We start from the raw sequence: 24,928 nt of genomic DNA on the forward strand, positions 1-24,928 counted from the left end.
GGCCTGGTGACATTTGTTGACTGACAAGTGTCAGAAAAACTGCTGCCAGGAGAGTTTCACTCCTGTGACTTGCGGGAAATTCTTTACGGGCGAGGAGAAAGTTAACTTTCCGCTGATGGATGAGCGAGTCTCTGTTTCGCAAAGTAGTAGCACATTGGAACTGGAAAGAGCCTCTAAAGATGTTTGCATTAAAATGTTCATTTCGGGTGGTCCTCCTGAGGCTCAGAGGTGCTGCCACTTGCCTGGGGTCACAGAGCACTGGCAGTGGAGCCAGCCTAACTCCAGTCTCAGTGCCGTCTGGGATCCAGGGCGCTGACTTTGGTGGCCTCCCCATCCCCATGAGGCCGTGACCTCAGGTGTTTTTGGCTCGTCCAGGAGCTGAGGGGCGGCAAGTCCAGGGTAACTGCTGGCAGGAGGCCCTGAGGTCAGCCCAGGAAAGGGGGCTGTGAGCTGGGGTGTCTGCCTTCCGGTTCCGCACGACTCGAGTGCAGCTGTAGGGGGCCCGCAGTAGTGAAGCGCTCAGCTGAGCCCACTCACAAGGTGTGGCCTTTGTGGCTAAGTCTCTGGGGGACGGGTTTGGGCTGACAGCCAGGACAGTAGCAGGCGGGCCTGCCTGCCGTCGGGACCTCGTGGAAATGGGTGTGCGGGGGAACGGCCCTTTAGTAACCACACCCCCTGATTAAAAGTGTGTGTATATACCATAGGAGGGTTACAATGATACGTTTAGTGGAAACTCAGGAATGTGCAGTCTGAAGAAATCTTGAAGATGAAGCTCTGAGAACAACCAGGCAGCTTTTCCTAAAGCGAAGAACCGCTGGTTTGTGAATTTGTTTCCCCCGCTGAGCCTCACCGCACTAAGCAGGCCGTTGCCCGTGCTGTTTCTATCGTGTGGACTGGGAGGGGGCTGCCGTCGCTCTGTAACCGCGTATCGGTCGCTGCCAGCGTGTTTCCAGCTTTGAGACAGGCAGTGCCTTCCCGCATGATCACCAGCGGGGGTGGGGAGGCGTCCTGCAGACCTTAAACCCAGGGGGGAGTGGGCTGGGTCTGACCGCACCAGGACTGGAGTCCACTGCAGGCCCCGTCCTCACGCTGATCTTCTGGGGAGGGCAGGGCCAGACACGGGGAGCCCCGCGATCAGTGCTGCACCTCAGGTGTGGCTGCGGTGGAATCAGATTACGCGTGAAGCTCCGCTGAGCCCACGGCCCAGGTGGCACGTTCTCAAGGGCTTTGGGAACCCCGTCCGCTTCATGAATGAGTCGCTGAGAAGTCTGGCGGTCATCCGGTCAGCTGTGGTTGATGGAAGCCTGCGCCCTCCTGGGGACACGCGTGCTGGGCAGCCTGCACCGGCGCTGGGGTTGGCGCCCTGGCAGGGCGGAGGGCCCTTTGCTGAATGCCCTGGGCCGCTGGAGCCCTGGCGACTTCAGGCCTTCCCCGCAACTCCCTGTGGCCGGACTGCCCTCTGTGGGAGGAGGAGAGCCGGCATGTGGTGGGTGAGTCATCTTCAGGCAGAAAATGAGCCCATCCTGAAAGCACGAATCCCAGCTGTCAAAACAGCGACATCAGAGATTTCACAGGCAGATTCTTCTTGGAGGGGATATGCCACCGGAGCGTCCCTCCCTGTGACAAGGGCACAGGCCCTGAGTGGGACGGGACGGGGCCTCCTGGGGCAGCAGAGAACTCAGAGGCAGCCTGGGACCTTCTCCTTTGCTCTCTCCCGGGAAGGCCTGGCCACCCCCACTTCTCCTTTTACTCCCCTTGGCCTTTGTCCTGGGCTGAGACTCAATCCAGCTACTTCTGGGTCTCAGCTTGGTGCGGTGCTGGTGAGCCCTTCCGGCACAGATGTGCACATGAGGGTCCAAGGTCAGGCAGGTAGTAACCACTGGGGGTAAAGCCAGGCCCTGTTGCCCAGTGAGGGCCCACACCCTCCCCTGGGCCCTGATGGGCAGCTTCTCCTGCTGGGTGCCCAGGTGTGCTGGGTACAGCGGGGGATGGGGGAGGAAGCAGGAGCCATAATGACTACAGGACGGGTGAGACCTGCATTTGGAGAAAGAAGGCGCAAGTGGATGAGTGAGTACGGAGGTGAGGCTGGGACGAGGCAGCCTGCCGTGGGGACTCGGCGAGCGCCCCCTGCCGCGCTTTCCCCATCAGTAAGATGGCACCATGGCGTCTCCCACCCCGGGGTTTGGAGGCAGGAAGTGAGTTAATCTCATGCATACTTCGCACAGGTATTTGGACAAAACTATTAGAGATCATTCTTAGGGATGTGACAGTTCATTGAAGGCCAGATCCCATAGACTAGTGGGATAGATACAGATGTAAAACTTGTATCCCCAAGGCTTCTAAGGAAAAATTAAAAGGGGAATTGATTTTGCAGTTTCAGAAAAAGGACACTTAATGTCGCCAAATCGAGACACGTAGGCTACTCGAGATGAAGCCGGGTTAGCTGGCTTTCTGTTTGTGAAATGGTGCATGTTCATCTCCTCGCCGGACGCTCCATTTCATTTGTCCACCAAGAAACACGGGTAGAAAGGGTTTTTTAAGTTGTCAGTTTCACACCTGACATTTAGCATGAAGGATGGGTGGCGCCCAAGAAAACTATTCCAGTCAGAAGTTGGGTTTCTGCTGCAAAGCAATAAACCAAAGTTCATTTTTAAAATAGCAATAAACTCTAGAAGTGGAAAAGAATTTGTGAATCACCTGTAATAGCCGTTCTGTAGCTCTCCCCAGAGGGCAGCAGTTACTGTAGCTAATCAGGAGGGGGCGGATTTCACACCTGGACACCCAGGGCAGCCACGGGAGCTCGCCGGTGGTGTGCAAGGTGGATGTCCAGTGTGTCCGAGGGGCCACGGGTGATCCCACCTCAGGTTGGATTCTCTTGTGCGGAATTCCACCACTGGTGCCGCCTTCCGTGATCACTGTGTCCTCATAAAGACACGGGAGATTTTTTTCCAGTCTCTCATGCAAATCTCAAGATTGCTTTGGCTATTCAGGGTCTTTTGTGTTTCCACACGAATTGTAAAAGTTTTTGTTCTAATTCTGTGAAGAATGCCATTGGTAGTTTGATAGGGATTGCACTGAATCTGTAGATTGCTTTGGGTGGTATAGTCATTTTCACAGTGTTGATTCTTCCAATCCAAGAACATGGTATATCTCTCCATCTGTTTATGTCATCTTTGATTTCTTTCATCAGTGTTTCATAGTTTTCTGAGCACAAATCTTTAAGAGTGGCAAGAGTGGACATCCTTGTCTTGTTCCTGATCTTAGTGGAAATGCTTTCGGTGTTTCACCATTGAGTATGATGCTTGCTGTGGGCTTGTCATATATGGCCTTTATTATGTTGAGGTAGGTTCCCTCTATCCCCATTTTCTGGAGAGTTTTTATCATAAATGGGTGTTGAATTTTGTCCAAAGGTTTTTCTGCATCTATGGAGACGATCATATGGTTTTTATTCCTTAATTTGTTAATATGGTGTATCACATTGATTGATTTGCATATATCGAAGAATCCTTGCATCCCTGGGTTAAACCCCACTTGATCGTGGTGTATGATCTTTTTAATGTGCTGTTGGATTCTGTTTGCTAGTATTTTGTTCAGGATTTTTGCATTTATGTTCATCAGTGATATTGGTCTATAATTTTCTTTTTTGTGGTATCTTTTTCTGGTTTTGGTATCAGGGTGAGGGTGGCCTCGTAGAATGAGTTTGGGAGTGTTCCTTCCTCTGCAATTTTTTGGAAGAGTTTGAGAAGGATAGGTGTTAGCTCTTCTCTAAATGTTTGATAGAATTCACCAGTGAAGCCATCTGGTCCTGGACTTTTGTTTGTTGGAAGATTTTTAATTACAGTTTCAATTTCATTACTTGTGACAGGTCTGTTTGTATTTTCTATTTCTTCCTGGTTCAGTCTTGGAAAATTGTACCTTTCCAAGAATTTGTCCATTTCTTTGTGGTTGTCCATTTTATTGGCATAGCATTGCTTGTAGTAGTCTCTTATAATCCTTTGTATTTCTGTGGTGTCAGTTGTGATTTCTCCTTTTTCATTTTGAATTTTATTGATTTGCGTCCTCTCCCTTTTTTTCTTGATGAGTCTGGCTAAGGGTTTATCAATTTTGTTTATCTTCTCAAAGAACCAGCATTTAGTTTTATTGATCTTTGCTATTGTTTTCTTCGTTTCTATTTCATTTGTTTCTGCTCTGATCTTTATGATTTCTTTCCTTCTACTGACTTTGGGTTTTCTTTGTTCTTATTTCTCTAGTTGTTTTAAGTGTAGAGTTAGATTGTTTCTTTGAGATTTTTCTTGTTTCTTGAGGTGAGGTTGAATTGCTCTAAACTTCCCTCTTAGAACTGCTTTTGCTGCGTCCCATAGGTTTTGGGTCGTCATGTTTTTGTTGCCATTTGTTTCCATGTATTTTTTAATTTCTTCTTTGATTTCTTCAGTGACCTCTTGGTTATTTAGTAGTGCACTGGTTAGTCTCCATGTATTTGTGTTTTTTACAGTTTCCTGTAATTGATTTCCAATCTCATAGCGTTGTTGTCAGAAAAGATGCTTAATACGATTTCAATTTTCTTAAATTTTCCGAGGCTTGATTTGTGACCCAGGATGTGATCTATCCTGGAGATTGTTCCGTGTGCACTTGAGAAGAATGTGTATTCTGCCACTTTTGGGTGGAATGTTCTATTAATATCAATTAAATCTGTCTGGTCTGTTGTGTCATTTAAAGCTTGTGTTTCCTTATTTATTTTCTGTTTGGATGATCTGTCCATTGGTGTAAGTGGGGTGCTAAAGTCCCCACTACTATTGTGTTACTGTCGATTTCTCCTTTCATGGTGGTTAGCATTTGCCTTATGTATTGAGGTGCTCCTATGTTGGGTACATAAACATTTATAATTGTTATACCTTCTCTTGGATTGATCCTTTGATCATTATGTAGTGTCCCTCCTTCTCTCTTGTAACAGTCTTTATTTTAAAGTCTATTTTTTCTGATACGAGTACTGCCACTCCAGCTTTCTTTTGATTTCCATTTGCATGGAATATCTTCTTCCATCCCGTCACTTTCAGTCTGTATGTGTCCCTAGGTCTGAGGTGGGTCTCTTGTAGACAGCATATATATGGGTCTTGTTTTTGTATCCATTCAGCCAGTCTGTGTCTTTTGGTTGGGCATTTAATTCATTTACATTCAAGGTTATTATTGATATGTATGTTCCTATTACCATTTTCTTAATTGTTCTAGGTTTGTTTTTGTGGGTCTTTTTCTTCTCTTGTGTTTCCCACTTAGAGAAGTTTCTTTAGCATTTGTTGTAAAGCTGGTTTGGTGGTGCTGAATTCTTTTAGCTTTTGCTTGTCTGAAAAGCTTTTGATTTCTCTGTCGAGTCTGAATGAGATCCTTGCTGGGTAGAGTAGTCTTGGTTGTAGGTTTTTCTCTTTCATCACTTTGAGTATATCCTGCCACTCCCTTCTGGCCTGCAGAGTTTCTGCTGAAAAATCAGCTGATAACCTTATGGGGATTCCTTTGAATGTTATTTTTTGTTTTTCCCTTGCTGCTTTTAATATTTTTTCTTTGAATTTAATTTTTGTTAGTTTGATTAATATGTGTCTTGGTGTGTTTTCCCAAGGGTTTATCCTGTATGGGACTCTCTGTGCTTCCTGGACTTGGGTGACTATTTCCTATCCCATGTTAGGGAAGTTTTCAGCTATAATCTCTTCAAATATTTTCTCAGACCCTTTCTTCTTCCCTTCTTTTTCTGGGACCCCTATAATTCAAGTGTTGGTGCGTTTAGTGTTGTCCCAGAGGTCTCTGAGACTGTCCTCAATTCTTTTCATTCTTTTTTCTTTATTCTGCTCCTCAGCAGTTATTTCCACCGTTCTTTCTTCCAGCTCACTTATTCGTTCTTCTCCCTCAGTTATTTTCTTATTGATTCCTTCTAGTGTATTTTTCATTCCAGTTATTGTGTTGTTCATCTCTGTTTGTTTGTTCTTTAGTTCTTCTAGATCTTTGTTAAACATTTCTTGTATTTTCCCAATCCGTGCTTCCCTTCTGTTTCCGGGATTCTGGGTCATCTTTACTATCATTACTCTGAATTCTTTGTCAAGGTGGCCTATTTCCTCTTCATTTAATTGGTCATGTAGGTTTTACCTTGCTCCTTCATCTGTGACATAGTTTTTTGCTGTCTCATTTTTTTTTTTTTTTATGAGTGGGATTGTGTTCCTGCCTTCCTGGTTGTTTGGCCTGAGGCTTCCCACACTGGAGTTTGTAGGCTGTTGGGTAGAGCTGGGTCTTGGTGCTGAGATGAGGACCTCCATGAGGCCTCACTGTGATGAATAGTCCCTGAGGCCTGAGGTTCTCTGTTAGTCCAGTGGTTTGGACTGGGAGCTCCCACTGCAGGAGCTTCGCCTGACCCTCAGCTCATGAACCAAGATCCCAAAAGCTGCCTGGGGTGGCAAAAAAGAAAAAAAGAACAATAACAAAGTAAAAAATAAAATTAGACTAGGAAACTAACAGATATGCTAGAAAGGATATAAAAATAAAAATATAGATGAATCAACAACCGGAAGGTACCACAGTACCACAATAGTAAAAAAGAGGAGGAGGGAAAAGAAAAAAAAAAGGGGGGGAGGGGGGCGAAGGCCTTGGCTGTGGAGGGGGGGGCCTAAGCAAGGAGGAGGTTTGGGTGGTGGGTGGGGCCAGTACTCAGGACCCACAGGGCTGGAAAAGTTCCTGGGGGTGTCAGAGGTGGGGCTTAGGCTCAAGGAACAGAAGGGGCCCAGGCGTGCCCCCCACCCCTGGTCTCAGAGGGCAGCGGACCTCACCTGGGAGCCCAGCAGGCTCCCTGGGCTCAAGTGGGCCAGGCGATCGCCCTCCTCTCCTGTCCCGTTCCTCTCGGAGGCCCCTCCTGCCTACATCTCCTGATCTCCCCGGCCTCAGGGGCGCCGACCCTGTCTGGCCTCTACTTCTCCTCCCCCCTCAGTCCCCCCACGTCCTGCCGGTTCACTTGGGGGTTCCTCCCGTCTCCTTGGGCGTCAGGGTCACTCGCCCACCAGCAGCTGGCAGTAGAAATGGCCCCAGGAGTCGAGTTGTAGAAGATAAACTAACCCATAACCCATGGAGAACTCACCCCACCCTTTGGCACTGGAGCAGCTCTAGTTACACTTTCCCCACACCCTCTGTTGCCAGGACTGCTCGAGAAGGGTGAGGTGGATGCCGCAACTCTCCAGTCCTGTGACCCTGTCTCCCAGGTGGGCCATTTCCTCCCCGGTTAGATCGGCAGCCCAGGGAAGGGCCGCCTCGAGCCCCTGGTTGAGCTGAGTTCACCTGGATTCTGACACCTCGGCTTCTTCCAAATTTCCATCCTTTCCCAATCGTTTTAATGTGACAACGACAACCAGGCATGCAGTCCTGATGGCGGCTCCTTAGGGAAATTTAGGACCGAATGGAAGCCAGGCAGGGCCCTTTTCAGGGCGGAGCTGCCAAGCCGGGTCTGGGCTGCGTGCAGCGGGCAGCGGCCTCTGAACCTGTATCTCCGAGCCGGTGCCCAGGCTGGGTGTCATCTCACATTTCCTGGAAGCAGCCTGTCTGAAGAAGCACACACAGTTCAGGAAGGAAATCCCAGTCTCCCTGAGAGCTTGCAGGGCTGCCCGTCGGGGCTAATGGAAATAATAGTGTAGATTCCTAAGTGACCCTCCAAAATCCTGCATCCCCTTGACAAAGCCCCTCCCGTATGGAACTGACGGGCCTGCTGCTGCCTTTCTGGTTGGATGAGGTGATTTCTACCCATCTGTTTTGTTTAAAAAACTATTCAGAAGCACATGAGCTTGGCACACCCGAGTAGATAATGACGTGTTTATCTTTCGTGTTCCGTTCCAGACCCTTTCCGAAGGATACCAGATTTTACAGAGATTTCATGTGAACGCATTGCATTTAATCTAATAATTTGTGATAGCTCCACATTTGTTCTACAGAAAACAAGCAGAGGCCTGTTGGAGATGTACATTCAAGGCAAGGTTGTCCTACAGGACGAAGCCGAAAGCAGCCCGGACACAGCCTGGAGCCAGAGGGCTGTTCTGGCTTCTCGTCTCTGCCTTTTGGCCTGACCTCCTCCGAAGCCATTTTAAAGAAATTAATGTTACGCTTTAAATTCTACTGAGGTAACAGGCCTTCCTGCTTCAGTGAAAAGATGATGGCGTTGGATGAGATGGCGAAGGAACAGGACCTGCTGCCGCAGCTTCTCGGGGGCTGAGTCCAGAAGAACCTGTAAAGAAGTGAAAGCTCAGCGCTTTAATCCTCCCTCATTTAACTGCGTCAAAGCCCGTTAACCGTGTCTCAGCCCTGGGGGAGTTTGCGTCGTCTAGAGGCCGGCTTCTTGCCTGGAGACGTGAGCGCCACCCAGAGGTCCGGTCCGGCCGTTCTGCAGCCAGGCTCCTCTGGGGGCTTGGGGTTGAGATGGAGCCCTGCCTGTGCCAGACCCTCCCTCTGGCCGTGGGGGCAGCTGCAGGTGGGCGCAGGCCGCTTACAAGGTGCCGGCACCTGCACCAGCATGAATACGAGGCGGGGGGGCGGGTACACGTGGGGGCAGGTAAAGCAGCACACGTGTGAGGGGACAGAGCAGGCGAGGGAGAAATGAACTCCGGAAATGCTCACCAAGGTCCAGGGAGGAGACGGCTCCCAGTCGGGGCTACAAGCGCCAACAGGGCTGGCGGGGATAGGGGACTGCGGTGCCAGTGAAGAGAAGGGGGTGTGTGCCCCGCCCCGGCACCCCGGCTCGGCTGCCCCTGTGAGAGTCCTGAGCACGCCTGTCTGGGAGCCCTGGGCCCCCCTCTCGGTGGGGCTCATCCACCGCCTTAGCCCCCGACGCCTCTTTCCTGGGGTGTCTCCTGTCGGGGGGAAGACGTTGTCCTCTCCCTTCAGGTCCTTCTGGCACATCTGAGAATTAAATTGACAGGCGACGGATCAACAGGAGGAAATAAGAAAAATTTAAAAGCGTGTGCATGGGAGAGACCCAGGAAAACGGACTCCCCCAATGGTGGAAGCCCTCACCTTAAATCCCATCCTCAGCTCGAGACGAAGGAGTATGTCAGAGATGGGAGTTTGGGACTCAGAGTGGGAGGGAGGCAATTCACGTGGAGATGGAAAAGCAAACGTTTGGTGAATGCGTGTTTGCTGGGCCAGGCAGGAACCGTGGACACAGAAGTTTCAGCAGTTTTTACTACAGTTACCTGTGGTGACTCCCCCTTCCTGGAACAGGTCCTCCGTCTACATTCTTTTAGGCAGTTAGGGGAACGCTCTTCCTGAGTCTTTCGGGCCTTAGAAAGAATCATAAGTGAATCATATTTATATATATAATCATCATAATAAATTAATCCTCATGCCACAGAGACACGATTTGGGGTGCACCTTCTGTCCCCTCGCTCCTAACCGCTGACGTGTGTGGCTCGACCCCATCACACAGCCACCCGTGCTCCTGGAGGATCACATCCCCACACCCTAGAGCAGCCCCCCTCGGGGTCAGAAGGTCCACAGAGATGCAGGAAGTGCGGTCCTGGACTGGGCCATGGTGCCGGGGGAACCTGCCATGCCTCTGTTTGGACTCATCACCCTGGTTTTGGGGTGTGGCTCCCACTTGAGATGGACAGGGCAGGGCCGGCGGGTGTTCAGAGACGCAGGTGCTGGGGCCGCGGCCGCCAAGAGTCCGTGCGTTTTGCCCACCAGCACAGGACCCCGGCCACTCCCTGGGGCAGTGGGTGCGGGCACACTGTCTGTGGCTGCCCTTTCGGGCCAGGAGGACGGGGCTGAAGTGTGAGTCTGATGGCTGTGTGTCAGGCTGGTCGAGGAAAGAAAGCCCCTGTTTTCTGGGAGTCGCTTGGGTACGAGCTGATCATGGATGTCTGCCTGGTGAGGTCCTAGCAGAGCTCGGGGCGGGGGGCTGTTTCCACGGTGGATGGGGCACCCTGTTGATGGAAAACATGGGCACAACCAAGAGCAGGACACGTGGCACTGCGAGCAAGGCCCGTGCTGGCCTGGGGGTGGGATTTCAGTCAGAACGGCACTGGGCTGTGTCGTCGGCTTCAGAACCACAGGCAGCCCGCTGGGGGCAGGGGAGATGTGGGGCCCTCCCTGGATAGTGTCAGGGCCTGGCCCTGTCCCTTGTCCAAAGTGCCGCAGATACTTCTTTGCTGCCGCAGGAGACAGGGCCGTGGATGGCTCTGGAGACCTGGGGACCCTTGCGCTCGGGGTGGGGCGACTCCGGAGAGCTCCGCGGCCTTCCCAGAGCCGGCCCAGCTGGCCCCGTCCCCGCATCCCAGAAGCAGACTAGCACCTTCCAGTGTTCTCTGTGGCTCTGCAAGGGCTCCTGGATCATTCTCTCTTCACCTCCTCACCCCCCGAGGAAACCCACGCAAAGGGTCCACCGGCCCCCACCCTCCAGGTTCAGCACCTGAGCACCCCGGTCGCGGAGCCAAGGGTGCGAGGCGGTCTGGGTGCCGAAGGCCACCGGCCAGCGTCTGCCCCCAGCCGCTGTCGGGAGGGAGCCTGACGCCCGCGCAGTCCCGCACTGGAGGGCCTGGAGCAGCCCCGGCTTCTACCTGCAGGATGCCAGCTTCACGTCACCCCCGCTGCAATAGCCAGAAATATCTCCACCCGTGGTCGCCAGCGTCTCCTGGCCGCAGGGTCACCCTCGTGGGGAGCCGGTGGTGTGCAGAGCAGCTGTGAGCAGTGTTCGGGGCCTTCCTGTACCGGGCTGGGTGGATGTTACCTTTCCAAATCGTCAGAACCCTCCCTTCATTTTCAGAAGAGCCCCAGGCCCACCAACAAATAAATAAATAAAAAATAAAAAACTCCTGCAGGAAAACCCAGCTTATTAGAACTTGGCTTGCTTTACTGAAACTTAAGGTCACTGATAAAGCTTCAGTGAAGCAAGGTGGGTTATTTCTAGAGATCCACCGATGACTGTCCCTACGGTGAATGCCCCTACGGTGTCTACCAGGCAGCGTGGTCACTTACAAACTCGCTAAAAGAGGACATTTCTCGTTACGTGTTCCTACAAGATAAAATTTAAATTTAAAGATGAGCTTATTGGCACAGAGAAGGCTCCAGAAGGTCCCACTGCAGAGAAGCCTGCCCAGCTGTCGCTCACGCCAGGCCTGCCAGCATCCGAGGTGCCACATCCTCAGGGGACACCAAGGCTGCCGGCCTGGAGCCCCTGGGGACTCGGGTGCAGGTCAAATGAGCTCACATTCAGACAAGTCCCTGGCAGCTGTAATGTAACCCGAAGCAAGGTGCTGGGATTCTTCCAACGGCTCAGACAGTGAGACCCAACGCACAAGTCCCTGACCTTTCGTGTGAAGCTTGGCTGTGCTGTGCAAGGGCTGAGGGAGGCTGGAGATCCTTCCCCAAGGGGGGGCCTCGGGGGGCACAAGCCCACATCACGTGGTGGCTGCTGGGACCTGACCCAGAGGAGAGAAAGTCGCTCCCCCCTCCTCCACAAAGGCACAGCCTTCCCGCCAAAGAGCGCGTCAGCCTCTGCCTGTCAGAAAGAATCAGGAGGCCCTGTGGGTCAGCCTCACGCTGTGCCCGCCTTGCTGAGGGCCCCCTTCCAGCCGGACACGTGGCGGGCGGGCGGCTGCCCTCCGCCTCCTTGAGGGCTTCTCCCCGCAGGAGGTGGAGACTGAAACGATGGGATTCAAGCCCCATGGAACCCTCCTTCCGGGTGGGCCTGCAGAGGACACCTCTCCACCTGGGGGGCCCTGCTTGCTCTGCCCACCCCCAGTGATGCTACTGGGACGGTTACAAGGCTGAGAGAGGCCCGTAGGGAGAGACCCCTGCGTGCTCCATCCCTGACAGCGAGGGGAGGGCCGCGGGGGCTCCGAGGCACAGGGGAGATGAGCCGCCTGGCGCGAGGAGTGGCCCAGAGCAGCCGCGGACGGTCTTGTTCAGCATCGCACCTGTCCCTGCGGCTCCGGCTCTGCTCCTTTGATGCTCTCAGACCTGCGTGGTTGGAGTCCCCGGGCGTCTGGCAATGCGTCCTGCCTCCGAATCAAGGCGGGCCTTCCAGTTTCCGAGGCCCCATCGGGGTGTGACCTGGGATTTTAGGGCCCTGCGGTTTGGTTGGCTGTAGGTTGTCTGGAGGTCTTCGTGTTTCCAGTAAAAATATGCTGAAGTTCAGTTCTGGGCTTCCTTCCGCACGGAATTCTTCTCATCTGTTACTTGTACGTGTTTCCAGTACTTCTGTAAACTATTCCAAAGAAGTCTGTTGGGAGGTGCTTTCATTTTTCCATCCCGCACTTGTTAACTACAGTGCCTGTGCTCGAGGCGTGTGCGTGTGCCTGTGAAGCTCCCAGGTAAGGTCACGTCAGAGGGCAGGGCCGCCAGCACCCCGACCCTGCTGCTGGGTCTGGGACGGGGAATCTCGGAGGCATCTCGTGAAGTCTGCCATGTAACACACACCCAGCCTCAGTTGTGTCGAACAACTTTCACTTTTGGTGATGAAAATAATAAACAGTCTCTGCTAGGGATAGGAAAGTTTTCCTTGAGCCAGACTGAGGACTCTAGCCCAGAAGACAGCCTCTCAGGTAACCTGAGGAGCTGCCCTGGAGAAGCAGGGTTTTCAGCACAGTTTTGTGTGTCGTCAGAACAAAGAACATCAAGCCAGGGATGCTTTCCTTCAAGGTTGAAAAAAACAACAGACCAGCATGTACTGAGTCAGCGTGGCCTTGGCCCCTGGGGAGGGAGGCTTACCGTGGATGGGGGACCAGCGCTGGCGTCCCGGGAAGGGAGGCATTTCATCTTTATTGTTTTTTCTTTTTATAACTTTATTTATTTATTTTTGGCTGTTGTTGGGTCTTTGTTGCCGCACGCGGGCTTTCGCTATTTGCGGCGAGTGGGGGCTACTCTTCGTTGCGGTGCGTGGGCTTCTCATTGCGGTGGCTTCTCATTGTGGAGCACGGGCTCTAGAGCACAGGCTTCAGTAGTTGTGGCTCGCGGGCTCTAGAGCACAGGCTCAGTAGTTGTGGCTCGCGGGCTCTAGAGCACAGGCTCAGTAGATGTGGCGCACGGGCTTAGTTGCTCCACGGCATGTGGGATCTTCCTGGACCAGGGCTCGAACCCGTGTCCCCTGCATTGGCAGGCGGATTCCTAACCACTGTGCCACCAGGGAAGCCCCAGTCTTTATTATAACATGGACGTTCTTTACTTCTGGTCAGGGCACCCTTTTCTTTCATAATTAAAGCCGGCGTGCAGTGTGTGTTTGACAGGTCACACACAGGCCGTTAAGTCAGCACAAAATTCAAGTTAACTCACGTAGAGGCCGCAACAACTTCCCGCACCTCAGCGTGGGAGAACATCCCCCGTTGGGTTGTCGTGATTCTGCTCCGGGGCTGGGCTTCGGCTGAGCGGAGGGAGGCCTGGATGCTGTGCCGGCCGGGCCGGAGCCACCTGCGGGCCGCTCGCTGGCTGCTGGCCGGCACGTCAGTCGGCTGTTGGTCAGACACTCATGCGTCCCCTCCGTGGTCTCTGCTCAAGGGGGAGCTGGCGGTGTCTTCGAGCCCTGGGTGCGGGTGGAGCCATGGCAGGCCCTGGCGCACGGCAGGGACGCGGATCCTACAAGAGGGGCCACGTGAGGCAGTCGAGGGAGGAGAGACAGCACCGTGGCCGCATCTGGAAGCTTCGCTTGGCCACGTCACCCAGGGTGACATGTGACCTCCCTCTTTCCTTGAGTTCTCGTCTGTCACAGCTTCCTCCTGTTTGGGGCTGTCAGACTGAGAGCAGAGTACGCCCTGTTGTCTCTGTTGTCCCCAAAGAGCTTGGCCTCCGGCTCCCGCTGATGTCACGGCAGCGGCCTGGGTGCAGGTGGCCCGCGGCCCCGTCCATGCCTTCCGCCGGTCAGACCTGCACACCCAGTGCCCTTCACCTCCTTTTTTCTCAGTTGAATTATGCCATCAGCTTCTTAACACCGGGGAGGGGCATGGCCTGTGTGAGAAGCTACTCATGCCCAGCCTGGCAAATCCAGGGGCTTCACAGAGCCCAGAAGCCACCTTGGTTCAGACCCCTGAGGTCCTTCACGGCCCAGCACGTGACACATCTGGGTAGGGACAGACGTTCAGGCCATGCTCCTTCCTGCTCCGGGTGTGCTGATGGCCCCTGCAGCTCAGCACTGGGGAGGGTCCGTCCCACCACGTGTGTCGTCATAGTGCGTGGGAAATGTGGTTTCAAGCTCGCTACGCGTGAGGACCGCTGCTTTAGGAGGAAAAGGTCCTGGTGCGGTTCCTTGGGCTGAGGAGCGGTACTTTCCTTCCCAAACAGTAAGATGTAGCTGTGGAGGGAGACTCGTGTATCACTGGACGGACTGGCTGTTGTAGAAAGAAGGCTCCAAACGGCTGTGTGGTAACCATGGTGACGGAGAGCGTGCTGGTGACAGCAGGCTAACGTCTCACATGTCTTATTTCATCCGGTCCCCAGACAGCTCTCTCGGGCAGGTGCCGTCGATACCCCCACTCCACAGGTGAGGAAACTGAGGCCCAGGAAACGCAAGCACGCGTTCAAGGGCACCCGGCTGGGAGGCAGGAGGAGAGCCAGGTGGTGTGGCCCCTGCCCTTCAGCATGGGGACCTGGCCTGGGCCCTGGCCCCTGTGGAAGGTACACGGCCACAGGCCTCCCACCTTCGCTGAGCACCGGCCACGGCGCCTGCCCTGTGGTGGCCTTTGTGACGCCACCCAGGGTACCTGGTCCTGCCCCGGGCGCAGTGACAGCATCACGGGGCTACACGGCAGAGGCTGGACCAGACTCTGATCCCGCGTTCAGGGCCCTCTCGGGGTGCTGGCCGGGCTGGGCCCCAGGGTGCGAGCTGCTCAGTCCTGCCCGCGGGAGGCCAGGACGGCCCGTGGGGCGTTGAGGAGTCGGGGATGCCAGCACTTGCTCCTCTGATGGACCAGGGGTCACAAGAGAGGTGACCTGGCCGCCCCGGAGCGGCTGAACTAGATCTCGAGGTGGCACCCAGGGTCCATTGCTCAGGCTTCCTGCCGTGGGGGCTGGTGACGAGTGCAGGCCACACCATGACCCTCATTGAACATGGGGTGATCTCTGGGCCAGATGGGGGTACGCAGGGTGCTGCTGCTCATAAGTTAGAGGGTGATGTGTGCGGTTACCGCCAGCATCTGGTGGACAGCAGGTGCGGGAGCCCAGGGCTGGCGGGAGAGCGTTCTGCAGAGAAGGTGGGGCTTGGTCCAAGGAGCTCCAGCCTGAGCTGAGGGCGAGTTGGGGCCGGGTCAGCCTTGGACGTGTGATTGTGTTCCGGTGGCTGGCTGGGGACCGGGTAGGCTCAGCAAACACTGAGTAAGGCCCTGGGGCACGGGGCAGAGTAGGGCCTGGAGGGTGAAGGACGAGCAAAGCCTCCGCGTCACGCACCAGCGACCACGGGAACAGGCGGTGAGGTGGCCGGAGAGAGTCTGGGGTTCTGCATCCAGAGACCGGGGTCCGTCCCTGTCGTCTCTCTGTACTTGAATGTCCTCTCTCTCGTTGAGGTAACTGTGGCCTTTTCAGACTGGATGTGTGTGTCCCCCCAGAATTCATAAGTTGAAGCCCCAGTCGGGGGGGCCCTTGGGAGGTAATTAGGGTTAGATGGGTCATGAGGAAAGTGCATGTGACCACCTGACAGACGGCACCGTCTGCAGGCCAGGAGGGTCCTCACCAAGGGCCCGTCCACACTGGCACCCCCAGCCTCCAGAACGGCGAGTAAAGACAGGCTTGCGGATGAAGCTGCCCAGGCTGTGGTGCTTGGTTATGGACGCCTGAGGCAACCGGTACAGATTTGGGTTCCGTGAGTGTGGCAGGGGCTTCTGTTACAAAGCCTGAAAATGCAGAAGCAGCTTTGGAACAGGCGACGCAGAGAGGCTGGGAGGCTTGACGTTTGGCCTTAAAGGCAGTTCTGGCGAGGGTCCTTCGCGAGGGATCGTGAACAGACTCTGGTAGGGGCGTGAATGCTGAAGGACGGCCAGGTGGAAGGAGGAGCGCGCTGCTGCTAATGGCAAGGAAGGCAGCCCTGGCTAGAAAGTGGCAAAGGGAGCAGCCTAGCCGTCCCTCGTGTCTTGTAGAAGGTCCACGTTGGATATTTAGCTGAGGACATTTCTGAGCAGCACTGAAGGAGAGGCGTGGTTCCTCCTGCTGGCTGGCAGTTAAACGCAAGAGGAAAGACATGAGTTGATTGTTAACCAAAAAGGACCGGAGCTTGGACATCTGGAAGACCCTTAGCCTCACCATATTGCACAAAATGAGAAGGCGTGCCCTGAAGAGATGCCAGGGATGTGGCCAAACCATTTGATAAAGAGGCCACAGGTGCAACTCATGCACTTAACCAGCCGTCGCAGCCGAGCCAGGAACAGAGGTGGGATTAAAGCACCGAGGACTCTGCCAGCCTGAACTTCGGGGGTCAGAGGAAGCAGGGTGGCGGCAGGACGGCTGTGGGGCTCCTTGGATTCTGCAGGACCAGACCACGGGGCCGTTGGGCTGCAAACACGCACTCTTCTACCGGGAAAGGGATGAAGGGCCCCAAAGGCTATTCAGAGGTGGCCTCCGACCGAAGCCGGGGGTGTGGGCCTGGAGGAGAGGCGTTGACCAAGGAGGATTGTTCTGCAGCTTGGGATCTAGTGTTCAGAGATGGCCTCTGACTGAAGCCGGGGGTGTGGGCCTGGAGGAGAGGCGTTGACCAAGGAGGATTGTTCTCCAGCTTGGGATCTAGTGGAATGTGCCTGGCTACGTTTTGGACCTGTCACTCCCTCGTCTTCCCATTTCTCCTTTTGGGAGTGGGCATGTCTATTTTCTGCCTCCCTCACCTTTCCATTTGGGAAGCATGTAATTAGTTTGCTGTCACAGGCTCACAGCTGGAGAGGAAATCTGCCTCAGGATGAATCATAGCTCGAGCTCACCCACATCTGATTTAGATGATATTTACTTTGGACTTTAGACTTTTCTAAGTTAAAATTAAAATACCATATTATATCATATTAGGTATACCACATAGTGAATTGATATTTTTACACATTGTGAAACGTTCACCCCGAGAAGACCAGTTTTCATCCGTCACCATACAAAGTTGTTGCAGTGCTATTGACTACGTCCCCTATGTGTACATCACATACCTGTGACTTATTTATTTTATAGCTGGAAGTTTGAACCTCTTAATCCCCTTCACCTAGTTCTCTCCTCCCCCAACCCCCTCCCCTCTGGCAACCAACAGTTTGTCCTGTGTATCTATGACTCTGTTTCTGTTTTGGATTATTTCTTCATTTGTCTTGTTTTTCAGATTCCACATACACATGGAATCATACAGTATTTGTCTTTCTCTGTCTGACTTATTTCACTTAGCATAATACCCTCCAGGTCCATCCGTGTTGTTGAAAATGGCAAGATTTCATTTTTTTATGGCTGAGGGTATATATACACATTGTTGTCCATTGTATAGATGTACCACATCTTCTTTATCCATTCATCTATCAGTGGGCACTTAGGTTGTTTCCATATCTTGACTATTGTAAATAGTGCTGCAGTGAACAAGGGGTACATATATTTTTTCTAATTACTGTTTTTGTTTTCTTCAGATAAGTACCCAGAGTGGAATTGCTGGATCGTATGGCAGTTCTATTTTTAATTACTTGATGAACCTCCATACTGTTTCCACAGTGGCTGCACCAATTTATATTCCCACAAACAGCACACAAGGGTTCCCTTTTCTCTACACCCTCACCAACACTTGTTATTTCTTTTCTTTTTGATAATAGCCGTTCTGACAGGTGTGAGATGACACCTCATTTTCGTTTGGATTTGCATTTCCCTGATGATTAGTGATGTTGAGCATCTTTTCATATGTCTGTTGGCCATTTGTATGTCTTCTTCGAAAAAATGTCTATTCAGGTCCTTTGCCCATTTTTTTATTGGGTTGTTTGGGGGTTTTTTTTATATTGAGTTGCATGAGTTCTTTATATTTTGGATATCAACCTCTTATTGAATGTATGATTTGCAAATATCTTCTCTCATTCAGTAGGTTGCCTTTTCATTTTGTTGGTGGTTTCCCTTGCTATGCAAAAGCTTTTTAGTTTGATGCAGTTCTGTTTGTTTATTTTTGCTTTTGTTTCCCTTGCCTGATGTGACAGGTCCAAAACAATCTTGCTACGACTGATGTCAAAGAGCATACGCCTCTGTTTTTAGGAGTCTTATAGTTTCAGGTCCCACATTTAAGTCTTTAATCCATTTTGAGTTTATTTTTGTATATGATGTAAGAAGGTGGTCCACTTTCATTCTTTTTCATGTAGCTGTCCAGTTTTCCCAGCACCATTTATTGAAGAGGCTGTCTTTTCCCCACTGTATATTCTTGCCTTCTTTGTCATAGATTAATTGACCATATAAGTGTGGGTTTATTTCTGGGCTCTCTAGTCTGTCCCACTGATCTATGGAGCTGTTTTTGTGCCAGTAACATACTGTTTTGACTACTGTCGCTTTGTAGTATAGCCTGAAATCAGAGACTGTGATACCTCCAGCTTTGTTCTTCTTTCTCAAGATTGTTTCGGCTATTCAGGGCCTTTTATGTTTCCATAAGAATTTGGGGATTTGTTCTAGTTCTGTGGAAAATGCCATAAGAATTTTGATAGGGATTGCATTTAATCTGTAGACTGATTTGGGTAGTATGGGCATTTTAATGACCTTAGTTCTTCCATGAACGTGTTATATCTTTCATTTATCTGTATCATCTGCCGTCACTTTCCTCAGTGTCTTATGGTTTTCAGAGTACAGGTCTTTCACCTCTTTGGTTAAATCTATTCCTGGGTATTTTATTCCTTTGATGCAATTATACCTGGGATTGTTTGCTCTGTTTGTCTCTCTGATAGTTCATTATCAGCAACAGATTTCTATATATTGATTTTGTATCCTGCTACTTTGCTGAATACACTTATTAGTTCTAAGAGTTTCTTGGAGGAGTCTTTGGGATTTTCTATATATAGTATCATGTCATCTGCAAATAGTGACAGTTTTAACTCTTCCTTTCCAGTTTAGATGCCTTTTATTTACTTTTCTTACCTAATTGCTATAGTTAGAACTTCCAGTACTATGTTGAAGAACATAGCGGGCATCCTTGTCTTGTTCCTGATCTTGGAGGAAAAGCTTTCAGCGTTTCACCATTGAGTATGATTTAGCTGTGGGTTTGTCATATGTGGCCTTAATTATGTTGAGCTATGTTCCTCTATATCTACTTTGTTGAGACTTTTTATCATGAATGTATGTTGAATTTTGTCAAATGCTTTTTCTGCTTTTATTGAGATGATCATATGATTTTTATCCTTTGTTTTGTTAATGTGGTGTATCACATTGTTGGATATACATATGTTAAACCATCCTAGCATCCCTGGAATGAATCCCACTTGACATGGTGTATGATCCTTACAATGTATTGTTGGATTCAGTTTGCTAGTATTTTGTTGAGGATTTGGGCATCTATGTTCATCAAGGATATTGGCCTATAGTTTTCTTTGTGTGTGTGTGTGGTGCCTTTGACGGGTTTTGGTATCAGGGAAATGCTGGCCTCATAAAATGAGCTTGGGAGTTTCCTTCCTCTTTAGTTTTCTGGAATAATTTGAGAAGGATGGGTATAAGTCTTCTCTGAATCTTGGGTAGAATTCACCTGTGAAGCCATCTAGACCTGGACCTTTGTTTGGGGGAAGTTTTTTGATTACTGATTCAGTTTTGTTACTGGTATTTGGTTTATTTACATTTTTCTATTCATGATTCAGCCTCGGAAGATTGTATGTTTCCATTCCCTCTAGGTTGTCGAATTTGTTGGCGTATAATTGTTCATAGTAACAATTTGTTACTCCTTTGTATTTCTGTGATGTTAGTTGTAATTTCTCCACCTAATCACCATAGGATAATGAGGAGATGATGGTGAGGACATGGCATTCATAGGCCATGTTACAGGTTAACTTCGTTTTAATGAAATGAATTGACTCCCTGAAAAATTAAATGTCACATTTTATAAATCAAATTCTATTCTCTTTGACTTCCTTTAATTTCAGAGATAATTTTCCATAATTTTAATTGACTTTTAACTGGCAACACTTCTTAATTTAAGCTTTAAATTTTTTTTCCTTTGGCCAAGTTTTTGCATTAATATTTTATGAAACAAGGCCTCTGGGGACAGACACTATCATTTTATTATTTGTAAAATGTTTTACAGTTTTCCTATAATGAATGAACGTCTCTTTTTTTAATATTAGATTTCCAGATGACTCTTTTAAAGTAGGATGTGACTTTATTTCAGGGTGTGTGTGTGTGTGTGCCGGTGTGCTTGTTTCCCTAACGTCGCCTGTAATCCCTTCTCTAACGTAAGGACATTGTTTGTATGGGAGGCAGAGTGCAGACCCAGGTGTGTGTGTAGCGTGAGAGCCGGAGCTTCTCATGCCTGCAGGCCTGGCTCCCACCCATTCCTATGCCTGGCGTGGCTGCTGTGCCTGGTGAGCTCCTGCTCAAACGATGGCCCTTGCCACCCAATGTACAACTGGGGAGGGCAGCCTCGCCTGGGAGCCAGCTAGGCAGCCAGACACACGGGTCAGAATCTCCACCCCCGTGCACCCCAGCACTTCATAGCACGACTTTAAGCCCATGCCTGTCCCCTGGGCTGAGGCACTTAGTAGGTAGGGGACACAGTCTCCTTCTTTGATCACCTTCCCATGATGCTGGGCCCCTCCTTGTGTCTTAGCTGTCTGCCGTCTTCTGGAATCACTTACCTGGTTGCACAGGTGACCATCGGCTTCTAATTGATCACTTCCTTGGTTCTGGATCAGAACCATCTCAGACCTGCTGAATCAGAACCCTTGAGGGCAGAACCCCGCATCTACATTTTATCGAACTCCCTGGTTGGTTCTTTGTGTCAGCTGGAGCCGAGAGCCCTGTGCTGGTCCCTGGGCTCTCCCAAGGCAAGGCAAGGGTTAACAGGAAGTGAAGTTGATTTTACTCATTTAAGAAAAATGTATTGGCAGGGAATTCCCTGGCAGTCCAGTGGTTAGGACCCCACGCTTCCCTGCCAACGGGTCCGGGTTTAATCCCTGGTCGGGGAGCCAAGATCCCGTTCGCTGCGTGGCCCTGCCAACAGCGAACAAGCAGAGACGTATCGGCAGCTAAAGATTGTTCAAACTTGTTTTTTTTGCAAACATTTAAAAATATCCAGACACACCATAAAAACAGCAACAGAATCATATTTTGTGAGGACTGTAGTAGTTTAAACCAGCTCTTGCACTGATCCTAAACACTCGGTGAGCCAAACGCAAAGCCGGGACTGGACCGGGGCTGCCCTGGGCTCCCGGCGTCCAGTGCACAGCCCGCCGGGGTGAGCTGTGTCAGGGGAGGGGCAGGCAGGGTGGGGGCGGTCAGCTGCACAGGGAGCCGGGGCGTCGCAGGGGAAGGGCTGGCCCAGCTGGGAGCGAGGGCCCCTTTCTCTGGAGATGTGCCCTCCGCCCCCCGCAGCCGGTGGGGGGACAGGGGGCATTGTGTTCCCACAGTTCAGATGTTTGGGGTCCCCCAGCAAGGCTGAAATGACTGAGCCTCGGTCGTTCAGAGGGTCACTGGGGTGGAAAGTGACCCGTGCTTAGGGGAGGGGAATTTAAGCCAGGAGCGGAGGGGGGCTGTGAGGAAAGCGGTGGCCCTGAAAAGCAATAGGGCGCGATTGCCCACGGCGCCTGGGCTTGCAAAGGCCCGGGAAACCCCAGCAAACCCGTGCTCCTTTAGCATGAGCTTTTGGCCCCGATCCACCCCAGCACGCGTCCACCCTCTCGCGCCGCCCACGAGGGGCCCATCGGTGGGTCCTCGGCTGCGCCCACAGACCAGGGCGGCCCGGAGGGGCTGGACCGGCCCCCGAGCCCGCGCTCCGCTCCACGGGGTGTGTGGACGCGGACGTCTCGGGCGGGCAGCGTCCGCCGAGGTCAGTGGGAGGGCAGCCGGTGGTGACTGACCACGGGGACCGACAGGAAATCCCCCCGCGTGTGGGCGCCCGGCTCCAGACCCGCAGCCGCCGGCCTCCTGCGCCCTCCCTTCCCGGGGCTCCTGTGGGTCCGCGAGGCAGGCGCTCACTGATGGCACGTGCTCGTCAGGAGGAAGGACACCCGCAGGGCCCCCCGCCGGCGAGCCCATGACCTCCATCGCGTCCGCTCGGGGGCGCGTATCCGGTGCCCGCAGCGTTCTCGGCCCGGGATGGACACGGGGGCGCCGGGACGTCAGAGCCATGCCCCCTGCCCGCGTGGTGTTCTGGGGCAGCCCTGGGACGAGGCGGGTCGGGTGACGGCCCCCCCTGTCGTGGATGGTACCACAGGGCCACTGGCAGCCCTGGGGACCCATCATGTGGCTCTTAGTTTTATTCACCTGTGTGCTTACTTACACACACGTGCACACATACATACACACACATCATACGCACACACACACGCACATGTATACACACGCACACGTACATGTACCTGCACACATGTATACACACACGCACTACACATATACATGCGCACACACTTGCACATACATGCATACGTATATATACACGCATACACAAACACATATGTACACACACACACGTGCATACACACACACAGTTAAATCACTTGTAAGAGTTTTGGACTTCAGGATCGCATTTGACCCTGTGGCTTTTTTGCCTGAGACCCAGCAGCATTTGGGTGTCTGGCTGCGGCGTGGCTCCCCTTCCAGAGGCCCTGAGGGCCAGGGACCACCGGCCCACCGGAGCCAGTGCCTCTCCTGCTGGTCTCAGGTTAGGCGACTGTCATCCTGGCAGCCGCTTCCTCCACATGGTGGCCACAGGAGCCCCACTACTTGGAGGACGGGGCCGCCTCTGAGCCATCTGCATGGTGCCCCCCGGTGGCCAAATGACCGAAGCTCTCCTAAGTGTGCCCCACGCACAGATCTCTCTTGAATGTTGGAAGAGGGCTGCCCTGTGACACGTGCCCTGCACACCTGCTCCCCTCCAGGCCAGGGCTCGCCCGTGCCAGCCGTGGACAGCATGCAGGACATCAGCTTCCATCCTTCCTATCAGTACCAGTGCTGGGAGTAGAGAAAAATGTCAGATTTGTTCATACTAAAGTGTTATTGACTTACCCTGAGGTTATGCACGTCCCTACTAAGTGCACTTTAAGGGGATTTCAGCGCCACTAACCGTCCCCAGCTTGGGGGCAGAGGAGTCCCCATCCAGCCACCGTAGGGTCCGGCGGGCCCCGTGACCACAGCAGACTCTGTGGCAGCCATCGCCGACTCGGGAGCTCAGCGTCAGGCTCCGTGTGCTGCCTGTACCACACCACACCCCGCGCCGGCTCATCCGCACCAGCGTCAGAAAGTAAATCCCGGGAGGGCCACGGCACTGTCTAGATTCCAGGACGAGCACACTGCTCTGGAAGCGTCTCTGCGTGCACGCACTCCTCCTCCACACCGCTCACTCACACGTGCGCACACACGCGCACCTCGGCTCCCTGTGTGGCACAGACCACGCGGTGCTGCCAGGGCCTCCACGTGAGGCCGTGTCTGTACACGTGGGTTCTGTGAGCCCGGGGCAGGGGGCGGCTGACGTGGAATAACCAGCCCCCCACCCCACCTCCAGGTGAAGTTTCCAGGCTGGAACGCGGTCCCGCGATGGCGGGGCTGCTGTCGGATCGGCACCTCCGGGCCCAGGTCTGTGCTGGCACCTGTGCCACGTCTGGGGAAGGAAGGAGTTGGGACGGCTTTCCGTCTCCGCCGTTCTCCTCCTCTGAGCATCTTTACGGGACCGTGTTTAGAGCTTCCTGACAGGGTCCTACCCCCTCGCTGACGACGAGGGCCTCCGGGAGAACTAACCCACTTGACTCCATTCTGTGTGTCTCTCTAGAAAGACAAGAAGCCCGGGCTTCTGAAGCTGCTGGCCGGCGCGTCCACCAGGAGGAAGTCACGCTCCCCGCCGTCCACCTCGCCCACCCACGACCCCCGGGCAGCGGCGGACGCCTCCCTCCAGGGCGCGGTGGGGCCCGAAGTGTCCTCACTGTCCGTCCACGGCAGGGCCGGGTCCTGCCCCGTTGAGGGCGAGATGCAGGGGGCCTTGGGGTTGGAGCCGCTGCACAGGAAGGCGGGCTCCTTGGATCTGAGCTTCCCGTCGCCCTCCCGGCAGGCCCCTCTCTCCGCGGCCGCCATCCGCCCCGAGCCCAAGCTGCTGCCCAGAGAGAGGTAAGGGTGGGCCTGCGTCCTCCTGGGCCTGGGTGTGGTGGTCTGTGAGGTCTCGAGCCATGTTGGGGAACAGGGATGACGCAGGTTTCTGGGGTTTCAACCTGCCAGGCGGCCCTCACTATCCCATCAGCTCAGATAAAACGGGAGCATGTTTCACGTTCTGAGTCCATCTGGGTCCTGAGTTTGTGTTTACAAGGGATCCATCTGGAAATCTGGTGGAACTGATGGTGTCCTGAGCCCAAAGAGCGAGCAGTGGAGTGAGGGACCTGCAACCCCCTGCCCCGAAGGACCCCGCAGTGACCCTGGGCTGAGTCCCCCGTAGGCCTGAGCGAGCCCCGCCCTGGGGAAGCTCTTCCAGGCTCGGCCCACTCTGACACCTGGCCCCAAACTGCCTTCAGGGTTACACCTTGTGAAATGGCCGGTATTCGTGTTTTTTGCCAAAGACAACAATTTCTTAGAGTTCAGCATAGAGTTTTCCAGGTCAGGAAACTGAGTCCCCCAAGGCCTCGGGTGGAAGCGGCCAGAGGCTGGTGTCCTGCTTGTGGGCCATCCCGTTTGAGTCATCGGTCCTTAGAGAGCCTCAAAGAGGGCTGAAGGGCGCTCAGGGGAGGAAACGCTTTCCTTTCTAAGTGCCCCTCCTGCTGGGAGAGCTGCCTAAACGGTGAAAAGGGGAGCATCTCCTGAGCGCGCAGTCCTGGCATTTCTGGCAGATCCT

The 24,928-nt window shown here is 52.9% G+C and overlaps 1 protein-coding gene across 1 annotated transcript in view; it reads left to right on the forward strand.

Annotated features, from left to right (window-relative positions):
• Positions 1-24,928, forward strand: part of SH3RF3 (SH3 domain containing ring finger 3) — a gene marked incomplete at both ends in the record, with an annotated part of 201,266 nt that overhangs the window by 172,190 nt on the left and 4,148 nt on the right. Inside the window, one exon of the mRNA XM_082851248.1 lies at positions 23,882-24,213. Coding sequence (XP_082707374.1) covers positions 23,882-24,213 — 332 coding nt within the window. The remainder of the gene's footprint in view (positions 1-23,881; positions 24,214-24,928) is intronic.

Source organism: Leucopleurus acutus (genome assembly GCF_964270905.1).
Source record: "Leucopleurus acutus genome assembly, chromosome: 12".
NCBI classification, from domain to species: Eukaryota; Metazoa; Chordata; class Mammalia; order Artiodactyla; family Delphinidae; genus Leucopleurus; species Leucopleurus acutus.